Genomic DNA, 16,882 nt, shown 5'->3' on the forward strand with positions numbered 1-16,882 from the left:
CCCTATATTATAGTAATATAGCCCCATACCGTCTTAATATAGCCCCATGTCATTGTAATGTACCCTATAGTATAGTAATATAAACCTAGACCACAATAATTTAGCCACATGCCATCGTTTTATATAGCCCAGTGCCATTGTAATATAGCCCCCATAGTATAGTAATATAGCCCCCATAGTATAGTAATATAGCCCAATACAATAGTAATATAGTCCTATACCAGAGTAATATAGCCAACTACTATAGTAATATAACACCGGACAACAGTAATATAGCCCCAAACAACAGTAATATAGCCCCCGACAACAATAATATAGCCACAGACAACAGTAATATAGCCACAGACAACAGTCATATAGCCACAGACAACAGTAATATAGCCACAGACAACAGTAATATAGCCCCCGACAACAGTAATATAGCCACAGACAACAGTAATATAGCCCCAGACAACAGTCATATAGCCACAGACAACAGTAATATAGCCCCAGGCAACAGTCATATAGCCCCAGACAACAGTAATATAGCCACAGACAACAGTAATATAGCCCCAGGCAACAGTAATATAGCCCCAGACAACAGTCATATAGCCCCAAACAACAGTAATATAGCCCCAGGCATCAGTCATATAGCCCCAGACAAGTCATATAGCCCCAGACAAGTCATATAGCCCCCAAACAACAGTAATATAGCCCCCCCCCCCACCACAATAATATAGCACCATACTATAAAGAGCCAGCAGGTGACCCCTGAGTCAGAGGGAGAGAGAGGCCCTCAACACAGACTCAACAAGCCCTCGAGCACTCACAGTCTGAGACCATTACCCACAATCCATATTTCATGCCAGCTCAAGCCTTCCAACCCTCCGATGGAGATGTCTTAAAAATGAAAAACCTCTTGGCCAAATGATGGATAGACGTCCGTTTCAAAAACGTATTATAGGCGAGGGCTTTTTATAGGATGCATTTTCTTGAGTGTTTTTTGTTAAGGGAGTTTGTTTTGGGGGAGATAGGAGGGTGGGGGTTGATGGAGGTCCGTTTAGTGATTCTTGACGGTGGGTTTTTGGCCCCTCGGGTTTGTTCTTGACGGCGGGTTTAAGGCCCTCGGGTTTATTCTTGATGGCGGGTTTGTGGCTCTCGGGTTTATTCTCGATGGCGGGTTTGTGGCTCTCGGGTTTATTCTTGATGGTGGGTTTGTGGCTCTCGGGTTTATTCTTGACGGCGGGTTTGTGGCTCTCGGGTTTATTCTCGATGGCGGGTTTGTGGCTCTCGGGTTTATTCTTGATGGCGGGTTTGTGGCTCTCGGGTTTATTCTTGACGGTGGGTTTTTGGCCCCTCGGGTTTATTCTTGACGGCGGGTTTGTGGCTCTCGGGTTTATTCTTGACGGCGAGTTTGTGGCTCTCGGGTTTATTCTTGACGGTGGGTTTGTGGCTCTCGGGTTTATTCTTGACGGCGGGTTTGTGGCTCTCGGGTTTATTCTCGATGGCGGGTTTGTGGCTCTCGGGTTTATTCTTGATGGCGGGTTTGTGGCTCTCGGGTTTATTCTTGACGGTGGGTTTTTGGCCCCTCGGGTTTATTCTTGACGGCGGGTTTGTGGCTCTCGGGTTTATTCTTGACGGCGAGTTTGTGGCTCTCGGGTTTATTCTTGATGGCGGGTTTGTGGCTCTCGGGTTTATTCTTGACGGTGGGTTTGTGGCTCTCGGGTTTATTCTTGATGGCGGGTTTGTGGCTCTCGGGTTTATTCTTGACGGCGAGTTTGTGGCTCTCGGGTTTATTCTTGATGGCGGGTTTGTGGCTCTCGGGTTTGTTCTTGACGGCGGGTTTGTGGCTCTCGGGTTTATTCTTGATGGCGGGTTTGTGGCTCTCGGGTTTATTCTTGACGGCGGGTTTGTGGCTCTCGGGTTTATTCTTGACGGCGGGTTTGTGGCTCTCGGGTTTGTGCTTGACGGCGGGTTTGTGGCTCTCGGGTTTGTTCTTGACGGCGGGTTTGTGCTTGACGGCGGGTTTGTGGCTCTCGGGTTTATTCTTGACGGCGGGTTTGTGGCTCTCGGGTTTGTTCTTGACGGCGGGTTTGTAGCTCTCGGGTTTATTCTTGACGGCGGGTTTGTGGCCCCTCGGGTTTATTCTTGACGGCGGGTTTATGGCCCCTCGGGTTTGTTCTTGACGGCGGGTTTAAGGCCCTCGGGTTTGTTCTTGACGGCGGGTTTAAGGCCCCTCGGGTTTGTTCTTGACGGCGGGTTTGTGGCTCTCGCGTTTATTCTTGACGGCGGGTTTGTGGCCCCTCGGGTTTGTTCTTGACGGCGGGTTTAAGGCCCTCGGGTTTGTTCTTGACGGCGGGTTTAAGGCCCCTCGGGTTTGTTCTTGACGGCGGGTTTGTGGCTCTCGCGTTTATTCTTGACGGCGGGTTTGTGGCCCCTCGGGTTTGTTCTTGACGGCGGGTTTAAGGCCCTCGGGTTTGTTCTTGACGGCGGGTTTAAGGCCCCTCGGGTTTGTTCTTGACGGCGGGTTTAAGGCCCTCGGGTTTGTTCTTGACGGCGGGTTTGTGGCCCTCGGGTTTATCCTTGAGGGCAGGCTTATGGGTCTCTGGTTACTGCCACCTAGTACCGACAGTTTCCTGTCAAGTCCAAGCTCTTAGGCCCTGCGAATAATCGTTTCACTGACTTCAATGTCTATCACTTGTTATCGCTACTGTTAAACAATGAGGACACTATAGAGATGCTAGGCTTCGGTCACTAGCTCACTACTTCGACACTGAGCACGTGCGAGGCCCATGTCACTACTCTGACCGTTCTGAGTTAAGAGTTTCCATCCACGACGTGTCGTCCTGTTACAGGTATCAAGAGCACTACGTTTTGATTATCTCAGGAGACACACAGCTATCACCCTTCCCCCTCATCCACCACCCTTCCCCTCACCCAGCACCCTTCCCCTCACCCAGCACCCTTCCTCTCACCCAGTCACCCAGCACCTTCCCCTCACCCCCATCTGCCATCCTCCACACACCTTGCCATGGACGCCCCAAGGCTTCCATGGCAAGGTGTGGCACTCAGCTCGCGCACCCATTTCTCTTGGCCACCCTTCACCTAATGGAGCCCTCAGTGTGTTTGGTCATAAGTCAAACTGTTTCCTCACAACCCCACCTTTCCCTGCCACTACTTCCCCATTATTTAACTTCTCCCCCTTCTCACTACTAAACTTCCCCATCCCTATACTCTTTGCACTTATACTTTCCACCCTCATTCTCCCCAGCTCTATACTCTCCATCCTCCATAACCCCCACTCTCATACTGTCCACTCTCATACCTCCCCACCTTACTCATTTGCCAATCCCCATCCTTCTCTTCCCTGCACCATTTCTCTCCACGCCCCCCCCCCCCCTGAGAGGGGCGGGGGGGGGGGAGAGAGAGAGAGAGAGAGAGAGAGAGAGAGAGAGAGAGAGAGAGAGAGAGGGAGATAGAGTACTCTGAGAGAACTCTATCAACATCAGAGGACCGAGACTGTTCAACACGCTTCCACTACACATAAGGGGCATAACTGGCCGACCCCTCACAGTGTTCAAGAGAGAACTATCAACATCAGAGGACCGAGACTGTTCAACACGCTTCCACTACACATAAGGGGCATAACTGGCCGACCCCTCACAGTGTTCAAGAGAGAACTATCAACATCAGAGGACCGAGACTGTTCAACACGCTTCCACTACACATAAGGGGCATAACTGGCCGACCCCTCACAGTGTTCAAGAGAGAACTATCAACATCAGAGGACCGAGACTGTTCAACACGCTTCCACTACACATAAGGAACATAACTGGCCGACCCCTCACAGTGTTCAAGAGAGAACTATCAACATCAGAGGCCGGAGACTGTTCAACACGCTTCCACTACACATAAGGGGCATAACTGGCCGACCCCTCACAGTGTTCAAGAGAGAACTATCAACATCAGAGGACCGAGACTGTTCAACACGCTTCCACTACACATAAGGGGCATAACTGGCCGACCCCTCACAGTGTTCAAGAGAGAACTATCAACATCAGAGGCCCGAGACTGTTCAACACGCTTCCACTACACATAAGGGGCATAACTGGCCGACCCCTCACAGTGTTCAGGAGAGAACTGGATAAGCACCTCCAGAGGATACCTGACCAACCAGGATGTGACTTATACGTCAGGCTGCGAGCAGCCGCGTCCAACGGCCTGGTTGATCAGTCCAGCAACCAGGAGGCGTGGTCGACGACCGGGCCGCGGGGACGCTAAGCCCCGGAAGCACCTCTAGGTAACCCCTCACTAAGCAATTTCCATCTCTCTTCTCCCCTACACCTTCTCTCCCCCGTGCTCGTCTCCTTCTCTGTATGACCGTGTCGCCGACCCTTTTTAACGTATCCAGAAGGCGACACGCTTCTTAAGAGAAGTGTGCACGCACTCGCGCGCACGCATGAGCTCCCCCACCACTACATGGACCAAAAAGCTTCCCGATAGTTTTCTCCGTAACATTTATATAACTGCTTGGCTCGTGACGAAATTTGGCTGGGCAATTTATATGATGTCTTTTCCCCTGCCTTCTCATCCTTCTCCAGCTTGATCCGTTCTCTAGCTCGCTTCATTCTCTAGTTCGCTTCGTTCTCTAACTCACTTCATTCTCTAGCTCGCTTCGTTCTCTAGCTCGCTTCATTCTCTAGGTCGCTTCATTCTCTAGCTCGCTTCATTCTCTAGCTCGCTTCGTTCTCTAACTCACTTCATTCTCTAGCTCGCTTCATTCTCTAGCTCGCTTCATTCTCTAGCTCGCTTCATTCTCTAGCTCGCTTCATTCTCTAGCTCGCTTCATTCTCTAGCTCGCTTCATTCTCTAGCTCGCTTCATTCTCTAGCTCGCTTCATTCTCTAGCTCGCTTCATTCTCTAGCTCGCTTCATTCTCTAGCTCGCTTCATTCTCTAGCTCACTTCATTCTCTAGCTCACTTCATTCTCTAGCTCACTTCATTCTCTAGCTTGCTTCGTTCTTCAGACAGGGGTAAGACAAGTTAGGGGAAGACTGATAGAAGACGAAATAGAAGGTAGATAAGACGAGAGAGGGAAAACAAGAGAGGAAAGGTAAGCTAGGAGAAGACAAGACAGGGGGAAGACAAGATAAGAGGTAGACAAGACTTAGACAAGATGAGGGGAAAATAGGAGATATGGAAGACAAGATTGGGAAGACAGGATAGTGGAGACAAGATAGGGTAGAGTAAACTACAGGAAACTGAAGCTGTTTGGCATTCTTACGCATGTCTGGGGACCCCTTTACAGGAGTGGTTCTCTTTCAGTTACTCGAGGTCTACAAAGGTCTACAAAAGTCTCCTTTACCCCCATGTCTTGCGTCCTGCTCTAATCTCTGATCAAGGTTACCCTTAACCATATATTGTGGATGTAATTCGCAGGGAAGGCATCCACCTCCAAAGTTGTCTTCACCTTCTGGGTAAGTTCGGGTCCGCCTTCTAGGAAGCCTTTACCACATTTGCAAGCTTGAGTCCGCCTCCAAAGTAGCCTCTACCTCACTTCTAATCAAGAATTAAGTTAGCCACTGCAAAACTGCATCAACTTGTGCGTCCTCCAGGGCTCGTCCGGGGAACTTAACAAGTTATGTGTGCCCCTCTTCATTTAAGACCACTTAAGTAATTAGGCAGAGAGAAGCGCAGAGCCAGTATGGTTTTTCTGAAGCACTAAACCATTCTCAGATTGCTTCTTTGGCTGCGTTTTGGAGAAAGTTAAATTTAATGTCACAAATCATGTTATTTTTGTTGACTCGAAGTTCTTTAATAGATATTAAGTCTATTAACCTTATTAACCTCATTGTAATAGAAATACAATATCGGATGAATATCAAGTTTGTTGTGTTTGTTGAAGATATAACCAATATTGTATTTCTATTATAATGGGATTAAACGCTTTAAAGGATTTAATAGCTATTTAGGAATTCTGAGTAGAGAAAAATATAATATATTCACCTAGTCAAAAATACAAACTTTTTCAAAACTTGCTATAAAGTTCTGTTTTATAAATGCTATACTATATCTCCCAGTAAACCCAGCACAACAAAATTATATATGACAATATTTGAGAAGCAAACTCCATCCGTAGGTTTACACCAGAGTGTAAAAATAACAATTATAAAGATTCATTGATAATTTTGACAAAACAGTATATTAATATTTTGAGAACGTTCAAGGCATTATCGCTATAGTCGATATTTTCTTACGAGTTTGGCAAATTCAGTGGAGACATATTAGAAATATTAACATATTAGAAATTAAATACTATAGTTATAGAGGCATTTCAGTTTTAAAAAGATGTAAAATATGGCTTGTTGGGGCCGGAATACTGTCATGGGCCACTCCAGTATACTGGCAGCTCCAAATATACTCAAGTATACTGGCAGCTATACTACAGCATACTGCAACCACTCTCCGGTATACTGACTGACAACTGACTTGAAAATCAATTGACACTTTCAACCAGTCCTAATCAACAATGGCCAAATGCTCGTTGATTCAGGCGCCAAAGCCCTTGTTTACGGATGGAAAACGCTGTACAAACGACTCTGTTGATGGCATTTAAACATTTCTCCAACAGTGTTTTGCTGACGACCTTTGTTAGAACCCAACCCGTTCTCTCACTTGCTTACAGTCAATATTGGCTTATTAAATAAGTGCATATGTGACATACTAATTGATTGTGAATATTTTAGTTTACCTTGAAAAGCGTCATAGAAAAGACCGACCTCACCTAACCTTCTTAGTATGTTAAGATAAGCATCTTATTGCTTCATATTTACAATTATTACTTAACCTATCAACGGTATAGGTTAAGTAATAATTGTAATTAGGTTAAGTAATAATTGTAATTAGGTTAAGTAATAATTGTAATTAGGTTAAGTAATAATTGGTGTTAATTACCACAACTCTGTAAATGCTTAACCCACGTACTACCAATACAAATAATTGCCAACAAAACCTAAACGCCTAACCTGACCTATGCCTAAAAATGCACGAGATACTAATATATAATATTATTACTGCATGTCTGAGAAATTTAACATTATTAATGAACAGCACGTTAATATTGACGAGTGTCTTTGGTGTGTGCCGCCGGAAGGACTAAACACAGCCTCAGGACGAGCTGGTATAAAGCGATTTTTTATTCATAAACAGGGGGTTTGGCGGCTGAATTAACGAGCATTTGGCCACTGTTTACGAGGAGGGCTGAGTGTAAACTGTCAACTCACGAGACGCCCAATAAACGCACTGTAAACGACCACACACACATCCCGTCGTCCACGACACATCCCGGCGTCCATCCCAGACATCCCAGATATGGATTTCGTATCGGCGCTCCCTATTCCACAACTGGTGTAAGATGTGTAGTATACGGAATATTGAATGATTCCGTGTTTACATTCCTGTTAGTAAACATTACATTCACAGCTGACATTGTATACTGAGCGTGTGTTCATGAACTTGTGACGAGAGTGTACTCACCTAGCTGTGTATAGCATGTACTGCTACACATGTGTAGCATGTACCACCAGTAGCAGTGGGACTCACCTAGTTGTGCTTGTGGGGGGGGGGGGAGTTGAGCTCTGGCTCTTTAGGCCCGCCTCTCAACTGTCAATCAACTGATTTATTTATTTATTTTTTAGTATTATTCCCCCTCCCCCACCCACACACACACACACACACCTGCAGTAAGCAGCCCTTAGCAGCTGTCTAACTCCCAGGTACCTCTTTACTACTAGGCTCAGGGTGAAACTCTGCTCATTTGTTTCCTCCTCCGCCGGGATCAAACCTGGACCCTTATGACTACGAATGGCCAGCGCTGTTCACTCAGCCATCAGGCCCCACAGTGTGAGCGTAAATGTGCGCGCGCGTGTCTATCATTCACCAAGCCGACGGTTCTCCCGAGAATAAAGTTTACGAGCTGAAAAAGTGAGTTAAGACTGAGGTGTGAGTGTTTGTGTGGGGTCGGGTAGGCGAGGTCGGGTCGTAAACGCTGGCACGCTCAAGCTCGCCGATCGCTTCCTCGCGCCTCTCATAATGAGCTCCAGATCCTGCGACACTTCCTCCTCTGACACCTTGAGGGCCTCACTCGTCTCCCTCCGTCACGCTACTCACTCTCCTCCACTTCCTGCTCGCGTATTCTCCACTCCTTGTCATGTTTCTCATTGACTATTTTATAACATGCTGTTTTTATAATTGTTTTTTTACGTGGATTTTGATTGTTACAGCGGAGGCGGCTAGTTTATTGTGACCGGGAGCCGGTCGGCCGAGCGGACAGCACGCTGGACTTGTGATCCTGTGGTCCTGGGTTCGATCCCAGGCGCCGGCGAGAAACAATGGGCAGGGTTTCTTTCACCCTATGCCCCTGTTACCTAGCAGTAAAATAGGTACCTGGGTGTTAGTCAGCTGTCACGGGCTGCTTCCTGGGGGTGGAGGCCTGGTCGAGGACCGGGCCGCGGGGACACTAAAAAGCCCCGAAATCATCAAGATAACTCAAGATAACTACCCCAAACTCCTGTTAGCGGGAGCCCAAAAAAGGATTACAAAGGGCACAATCCCGCCAAACACACACCGAAATTACGACGTTGGTATAACGTTCGAACAAGTTTTAACACCTAACCAGTTATCACAACCAATATAGCAAGTTGTAACAACGTTCTGATACGTCATTAACACGTTAAGCCAAGATGTAACAACTTTATTACAAGTTGTAACAAGCGGAAAATAGAGACAGTTACGGTTTGTGTTTCCCGGGTTAAACGGTCTTTATCAGACCTCAACGGAGAATATTACATTAACAATTTCATTGCCACACCTAATATTATAATGTGAGGTAGTTAGAGAGCTTGTTCCATTTCAGTAGCTATGTATATACTGTTAATCACCATACATTAATGGTAGGTCTTTTTGCTAATGCATAATTGTCATGAGCTATGGAGATGTTACAGGGTCACAGGAGAGCTGCTGTTTGTTATTGTTAGTCTTCATATTACCTACATCATGCCAGTCAGTGAGACATTACCTACATCATGCCAGTCAGTGAGACATTACCTATATCATGCCAGTCAGTGAGACATTACCTACATCATGCCAGTCAGTGAGACATTACCTACATCATGCCAGTCAGTGGGACATTACCTACATCATGCCAGTCAGTGAGACATTACCTACATCATGCCAGTCAGTGAGACATTACCTACATCATGCCAGTCAGTGAGACATTACCTACATCATGCCAGTCAGTGAGACATTACCTACATCATACCAGTCAGTGGGACATTACCTACATCATGCCAGTCAGTGAGACATTACCTACATCATGCCAGTCAGTGAGACATTACCTACATCATGCCAGTCAGTGAGACATTACCTACATCATGCCAGTCAGTGGGACATTACCTACATCATGCCAGTCAGTGAGACATTACCTACATCATGCCAGTCAGTGAGACATTACCTACATCATGCCAGTCAGTGAGACATTACCTACATCATGCCAGTCAGTGAGACATTACCTACATCATGCCAGTCAGTGAGACATTACCTACATCATGCCAGTCAGTGAGACATTACCTACATCATGCCAGTCAGTGAGACATTACCTACATCATGCCAGTCAGTGAGACATTACCTACATCATGCCAGTCAGTGAGACATTACCTACATCATGCCAGTCAGTGAGACATTACCTACATCATGCCAGTCAGTGAGACATTACCTACATCATGCCAGTCAGTGAGACATTACCTACATCATGCCAGTCAGTGAGACATTACCTACATCATGCCAGTCAGTGAGACATTACCTACATCATGCCAGTCAGTGAGACATTACCTACATCATGCCAGTCAGTGAGACATTACCTACATCATGCCAGTCAGTGAGACATTACCTACATCATGCCAGTCAGTGAGACATTACCTACATCATGCCAGTCAGTGTGACATTACCTATATCATGCCAGTCAGTGTGACATTACCTACATCATGCCAGTCAGTGAGACATTACCTACATCATGCCAGTCAGTGTGACATTACCTATATCATGCCAGTCAGTGAGACATTACCTACATCATGCCAGTCAGTGAGACATTACCTACATCATGCCAGTCAGTGAGACATTACCTATATCATGCCAGTCAGTGAGACATTACCTACATCATGCCAGTCAGTGTGACATTACCTACATCATGCCAGTCAGTGAGACATTACCTACATCATGCCAGTCAGTGAGACATTACCTACATCATGCCAGTCAGTGGGACATTACCTACATCATGCCAGTCAGTGAGACATTACCTACATCATGCCAGTCAGTGGGACATTACCTACATCATGCCAGTCAGTGGGACATTACCTATATCATGCCAGTCAGTGAGACATTACCTACATCATGCCAGTCAGTGTGACATTACCTATATCATGATGTCAGTGGGACATTACCTACATCATGATGTCAGTGGGACATTACCTACATCATGCCAGTCAGTGAGACATTACCTACATCGTGCCAGTCAGTTGGACATTACCTACATCATGCCAGTCAATAAGAAAGACAGCGAGAGAAGGGGAAAAGATCATGACTAAACATGCTAGGTCTGGCTGAGATAGCTTCCCCCTTCCTTGCCATCAACTCGAAAATTGTATTTAATATTTAAAAAGGCGATCGAACCATGTGTACCATTGACCAGACCACACACTAGAAGGTGAAGGGACGACGACGTTTCGGTCCGTCCTGGACCATTTGAATCGACCTGAGAATGGTCCAGGACGGACCAAAATGTCGTCGTCCCTTCACCTTCTAGTGTGTGATCTGGTCAACTTACTTTAGCCACGTTATTGTGACTCATCGCCTGCATGTGTACCACTCTTTCCGTTATCAGAGATCGAAGTTTGGTCCGTAAGTTGTACACACAGAGCGCAGCCTGCTCCGCCACGGTGACTCTCACACCAGAGGGAACAGGATAAGTGATCTCTCTCTTTTTCATCTCTTTTTTTTCATGAGGTTGTTGAAAACCTCATAAGTTTCAACAACCATGAGGATGTTGAAGCGTTCACAAGTGGTAACAAAAAACACAGTCACTGGACTATCCTTTCATCAGCTGCCGGGAACGGTCGTTCCCACGAGGAGAGGTGGAACTGAGACAATGTGAATCAAAACAAGTGGTTGTAGCACAGCCCGTCTCCCTTGCTGCCTTCTGACTCGTAAAACCAATCTATCTAATTTAAAGGTTTCTACACAGGAGCTCTAGGAGAAGAAACGCTTCCGGCTTACTTCATTTACATTCCCTGATTGCCTAGCGTCTCGGGGGAGTCAAGTGTGCCAATGAAGTAAATTTCACTGGCACTTCACACTATAATACTGCGAGACGTCCAAAAAAAATTCTTCTTGCTGGGCTCGACTTCACGTGTAACTCTTCCACTGCAATTTTTCACAGAGAACCTGTTACACTCCTGCCCTGTGTGGGCGGCGGACGTGAGCCGCTCCCATTGTCTCTCTCAACAACACTACCTCTCTCTCTCTCTCTCTCTCTCTCTCTCTCTCTCTCTCTCTCTCTCTCTCTCTCTCTCTCTCTCTCTCTCTCTCTCTCTCTCTCTCTCTCTCTTTCTCTCACTCTCTCACTCTCCCACTCTCTCCCACTCTCTCTCTCGCTTGCTAACTCCTCCCTCCCTCACTCCCCCCTCTTTTGCTTACTAGCCCCCTCCCTCACTCCCCCCTCTTTTGCTTGCTAGCCCCCTCCCTCACTCTCACTAGCTCCCTTCTTCTCTCTCACTCGCTTCCTCCCTTTCTTATTGCTCGCACCCTCCCCCCCCCCCCCTCTCTCTCTCTCTCTCTCTCTCTCTCTCTCTCTCTCTCTCTCTCTCTCTCTCTCACTCTCTCACTCTCTCACTCTCTCACTCTCTCACTCTCTCACTCTCTCACTCTCTCTCTCTCTCTCTCTCTCTCTCTCTCTCTCTCTCTCTCTCTCTCTCACTCTCTCCCTGCCTGTATTTACCTATTTATCTGTTTGCTGCAATGTGAACCAATGCATCAGGTGAAGGAAAGTTTGCCCATTTCCTTCTGCCTCGGCCGGGAATCAAATCCGGGCCCTTAGGATTATGACTCCTGAGCGCTGTCCACTCGGTCACGAGGCCCTGTGTGTGTACTCACCTAGTTGTGCTTGCAGGGGTTGAGCTCTGACTCTTTGATCCCGCCTCTCCACTCTTAATCAACTGGTGTATAGATTCATATCTACATATGAAACTCTGTATGGAGTCAGCCTCCACCACATCACTGCCTAATGCATTCCATCTGTTAAGTACTCTGACACTGAAAAAGTTCTTCATAACGTCCCTGTGGCTCATTTGGGTACTCAGTTTCCACCTGTGTCCCCCTGTTCGCGTCCCACCCGTGTTAAACAGTTTATCTTTATCTACCCTGTCAATTCCTCTGATAATTTTGTAGGTAATTATTATGTCTCCCCGAACTCTTCTATCTTCCATCGACGTGAGGTGCAATTCACGCAGCCTTTCTTGGTAACTCATGCCTCTTAGTTCTGGGACTAGCCTAGTGGCATACCTCTGAACCTTTTCCAGCTTCGTCTTGTGCTTGAGAAGGTACGGGCTCCCTGAAGGTGCCACATACTCCAGGACTGGTGTTATGCGGTGTACATACCATGTGTGTGCGTGTGTGTGTGTGTGTGTGTGTGTGTGTGTGTGTGTGTGTGTGTGCGCGCGCGCGCGCGCGCGTGTGCGTGCGAGCGTATATTTTGACTCAGAGGACGAGTAAGGCTGCCAAATAAACTCGGGACAAGCGTGAACTATTATAGTGAGGACTGTCACACGACGACCAAACATGTCGGCTCATCTTCGTCATATTGATCCCAGCTTCCTCGTCGCTCGTCCACGCTCCTCCACCAACACTCCCACCACGTCCTCTCTCGTCCACCTGCTCCAACACTCCCACCACGTCCTCCCTCCTCGTCGACAAAGACGTCTAGAGGGCTTCAGCAGCACCTCACATATACCTTCGGTCGAGGGCCCACAAAGACTTCTTATAATTGCACCGCTTCATCGAAGCTTCTTCCTTTCACGACCGCCGAAGCTAGAGTAAGCTCTGACGGAGACGGAGCTTAACACTAACATGCCACGATTTTTTTTTTTTTTTCACGTCAGGAAGGTGAGCCTGCTCCTTCCCTCCATGCCTTCCTCCCTCCCTTACTCCTTCTCTCCCTTGCTCCCTCCCTATCCTCTTCCTTCTCCCCCTTACTCTCTCCCTCTCTCCTTCCCTCTTATTGGATCAGGAAATTTATTTATGACATCACGATCAAACAAACGGTCAAACGATGCTACCATGTCATCCATCAATGGTTATCTTGAGGTTATCTTGAGATGATTTCGAGGCTTTAGTGTCCCAGCGGCCCGGTCCTCGACCAGGCCTCCACCCCCAGGAAGCAGCCCGCGACAGCTGACTAACACCCAGGTACCTATTTTACTGCTAGATAACAGGGGTATAGAGTGAAAGAAACTCTGCCCATTGTTTCTCGCCGGCGCCTGGGATCTAACCCAGGACCACAGGATCACAAGTCCAGCGTGCTGTCCGCTCGGCCGACCGGCTCCCTTAGATCAAGTTATAGTTACATCACATACGTTGTGTAACTAAGACATTACATAGTCATTACATAGGAAGAGTAGTGTGTGGTGCGGGTGAAGCATAGACCCTCCAGTTCTGCTGTTCTCATATCATCTTCACTCACAATCTTAACCATCTATATCACAACAGTCTTGTGTCTCAGACTAGCAGTAGGGTGGTTAAGGGCATTCATGCTGCGTGTTTTGTTAATATGTGTAAAGAAAATTGCAAGTGTTATACCTCTAGGACTATTGGTGGCGTCATCATCACCTGACTGTGTCAACCATGGAGGGTGGAGGCCTGCTCGAGGACCGGGCCGCGGGGACACTAAAAAGCCCCGAAATCATCTCAGGATAACCTCAAGATAGATCTTGTCAAGGTACATTAATCACCTTCAGTGATTAAGTGCTTAATAACACACTAGTTTCTATAGCAGCTATCTCACCCTGTCAAAGTAGGAGACACGTCAATATATATATGCGAACAAGCTTGCATGGTTCCCAAGCCAATATGCAACTGAAAACTCCACACCAACTCCAAACATATATATATATATATATTATATATATATATATATATATATATATATATATATATATATATATATATATATATATATATATATATATATATATATATAGACGGTACCACCTCTGATTGAATTTGTAGGGACCCTCGACCTCGAAGAAGATGATATGCAGCATCCGGGGGAGCCTTGTGGGGCATACGCATTCACTCACATATTGTCTTCTCCTACTACCCCCTGTATGTTTTCTATATGTGTATATGAGTAAGCTGGTAAGAGCTACATTTCACCTTCGTAAACGTACATTAATGACATTATGTTAAACAAACACCTCGATGTCAATTTACATATGAAGGATGGATTAGCATTTTAGAAGCACTACAATTACCATCTGTTGCTGAGTGTTCAATACCTCACTGAACTATATGTTTAACCTTGTCCATGGAGGACAGAAGAAAATATACATATGATGGTTAGCATTGTAACTGTGTGGCCACGTCTGTGGTAGAACAAGTAAACTACTCTACTTCCTTCACCACCATCGTCCTCAAGCATGTATAGACCCCCTTGTGCCTGCCAGAGTGCCAGTGCCAGGTAACTCCCCAATATTAGGTATAAACTGGCCAGGTAACTCTCTAATATTGGGGTATAAACTGGCCAGGTAACTCTCTAATATTGGGGTATAAACTGGCCAGGTAACTCTCTAATATTGGGGTATAAACTGGCCAGGTAACTCTCTAATATTGGGGTATAAACTGGCCAGGTAACTCCCCAGTATTAGGGTATAAACTGGCCAGGTAACTCCCCAATATCAGGTATAAACTGGCCAGGTAACTCCCCAATATCAGGTATAAACTGGCCGGGTAACTCCCCAGTATTAGGGTATAAACTGGCCAGGTAACTCCCCAGTATTAGGGTATAAACTGGCCAGGTAACACTCTAATACTGGGGTATAAACTGGCCAGGTAACTCCCCAATATCAGGTATAAACTCACCAGGTAACTCCCCAATATCAGGTATAAACTCACCAGGTAACTCCTAAATATCAGGTATAAACTCACCAGGTAACATTACCAAAACATTAAATGTGTCACATATCACACATGAATAATTGCGAAAGATTTAATCTGGCATGAGTCGCACGTTTAATATCTGCGATAACTTATACATGTCAAAAACTGGACGCGAAAATTAGCGGCAGCTTAATTGTAATTCATCACCTGCAAATTTTAGTGACATCTAAAATCTGGCGAGTATGACGTCGAAACATTTTGGAAGATCATATTTGTGACGTCATTCTCTTGAGTGAGCGAACCTAAAACTTTGCTGTGAGAGCTGTTAAGTGCACAGCTGTAAGTGAGAGCTGTTAAGTGTACAGCTGTAAGTGAGAGCTGTAAGTGTACAGCTGTAAGTGAGAGCTGTTAAGTGTACAGCTGTAAGTGAGAGCTGTTAAGTGTACAGCTGTAAGTGAGAGCTGTAAGTGTACAGCTGTAAGTGAGAGCTGTTAAGTGTACAGCTGTAAGTGAGAGCTGTAAGTGTACAGCTGTAAGTGAGAGCTGTTAAGTCTACAGCTGTAAGTGAGAGCTGTTAAGTGTACAGCTGTAAGTGAGAGCTGTTAAGTGTGCAGCTGTAAGTGAGAGCTGTTAAGTGTACAGCTGTAAGTGAGAGCTGTTAAGTGTACAGCTGTAAGTGAGAGCTGTAAGTGTACAGCTGTAAGTGAGAGCTGTTAAGTGTTCAGCTGTAAGTGAGAGCTGTTAAGTCTACAGCTGTAAGTGAGAGCTGTTAAGTGTGCAGCTGTAAGTGAGAGCTGTTAAGTGTACAGCTGTAAGTGAGAGTTGTTATGTGTACAGCTGTAAGTGAGAGCTGTTAAGTGTACAGCTGTAAGTGAGAGCTGTTAAGTGTACAGCTGTAAGTGAGAGCTGTTAAGTGCACAGCTGTAAGTGAGAGCTGTTAAGTGTACAGCTGTAAGTGAGAGCTGTTAAGTGTACAGCTGTAAGTGAGAGCTGTTAAGTGCACAGCTGTGAGAGCTGTTAAGTGTACAGCTGTAAGTGAGAGTTGTTAAGTGTACAGCTGTAAGTGAGAGCTGTTAAGTGTACAGCTGTAAGTGAGAGCTGTTAAGTGTACAGCTGTAAGTGAGAGCTGTTAAGTCTACAGCTGTAAGTGAGAGCTTTAAGTGTACAGCTGTAAGTGAGAGCTGTTAAGTCTACAGCTGTAAGTGAGAGCTGTTAAGTGTGCAGCTGTAAGTGAGAGCTGTTAAGTGTAAGTGGCAGGTGTAGGTGGAAGGTCACTTTTTGTTTACCACTATTAGCCCATACTTCATACTTGTCACTGTGTTCATCATACTTGTCATTGTGTTCATTTACAATGGTGATCATTGTCTTACAACAACACATAAACTATCCACCACACCTGCAATATCCATAACACCTGTACTAACCACCACACCTGTACTATCCACCACACCTGTACTAACCACCACACCTGTACTATCCATAACACCTATACTATCCACAACACCTGTACTATCCACCACACCTGTACTATCCACCACACCTGTACTATCCACCAACACCTGTACTGTCCACAACACCTGTACTATCCACAACACCTGTACTATCCACCAACACCTGAACTATCCACCAACACCTGTACTATCCACAACACCTGTACTATCCACCAACACCTGTACTATCCACAACACGTGTACTATCCA

At 46.1% G+C, this 16,882-nt stretch overlaps 1 protein-coding gene across 1 annotated transcript; it reads right to left on the reverse strand.

Annotated features, from left to right (window-relative positions):
• Positions 1-1,540: 1,540 nt before the first annotated feature.
• On the reverse strand, positions 1,541-16,544 carry LOC138368423 (uncharacterized). Its single transcript, XM_069330938.1, has 2 exons — positions 16,469-16,544; positions 1,541-2,160 (listed from the first exon to the last, which is right to left on the reverse strand). Exons 1-2 carry the CDS (start codon positions 16,542-16,544, stop codon positions 1,541-1,543), a joined length of 696 nt encoding a protein of 231 aa, XP_069187039.1.
• Positions 16,545-16,882: the final 338 nt, after the last annotated feature.

The sequence above is a fragment of the Procambarus clarkii genome, chromosome 3, assembly GCF_040958095.1.
Source record: "Procambarus clarkii isolate CNS0578487 chromosome 3, FALCON_Pclarkii_2.0, whole genome shotgun sequence".
NCBI classification, from domain to species: domain Eukaryota; kingdom Metazoa; phylum Arthropoda; class Malacostraca; order Decapoda; family Cambaridae; genus Procambarus; species Procambarus clarkii.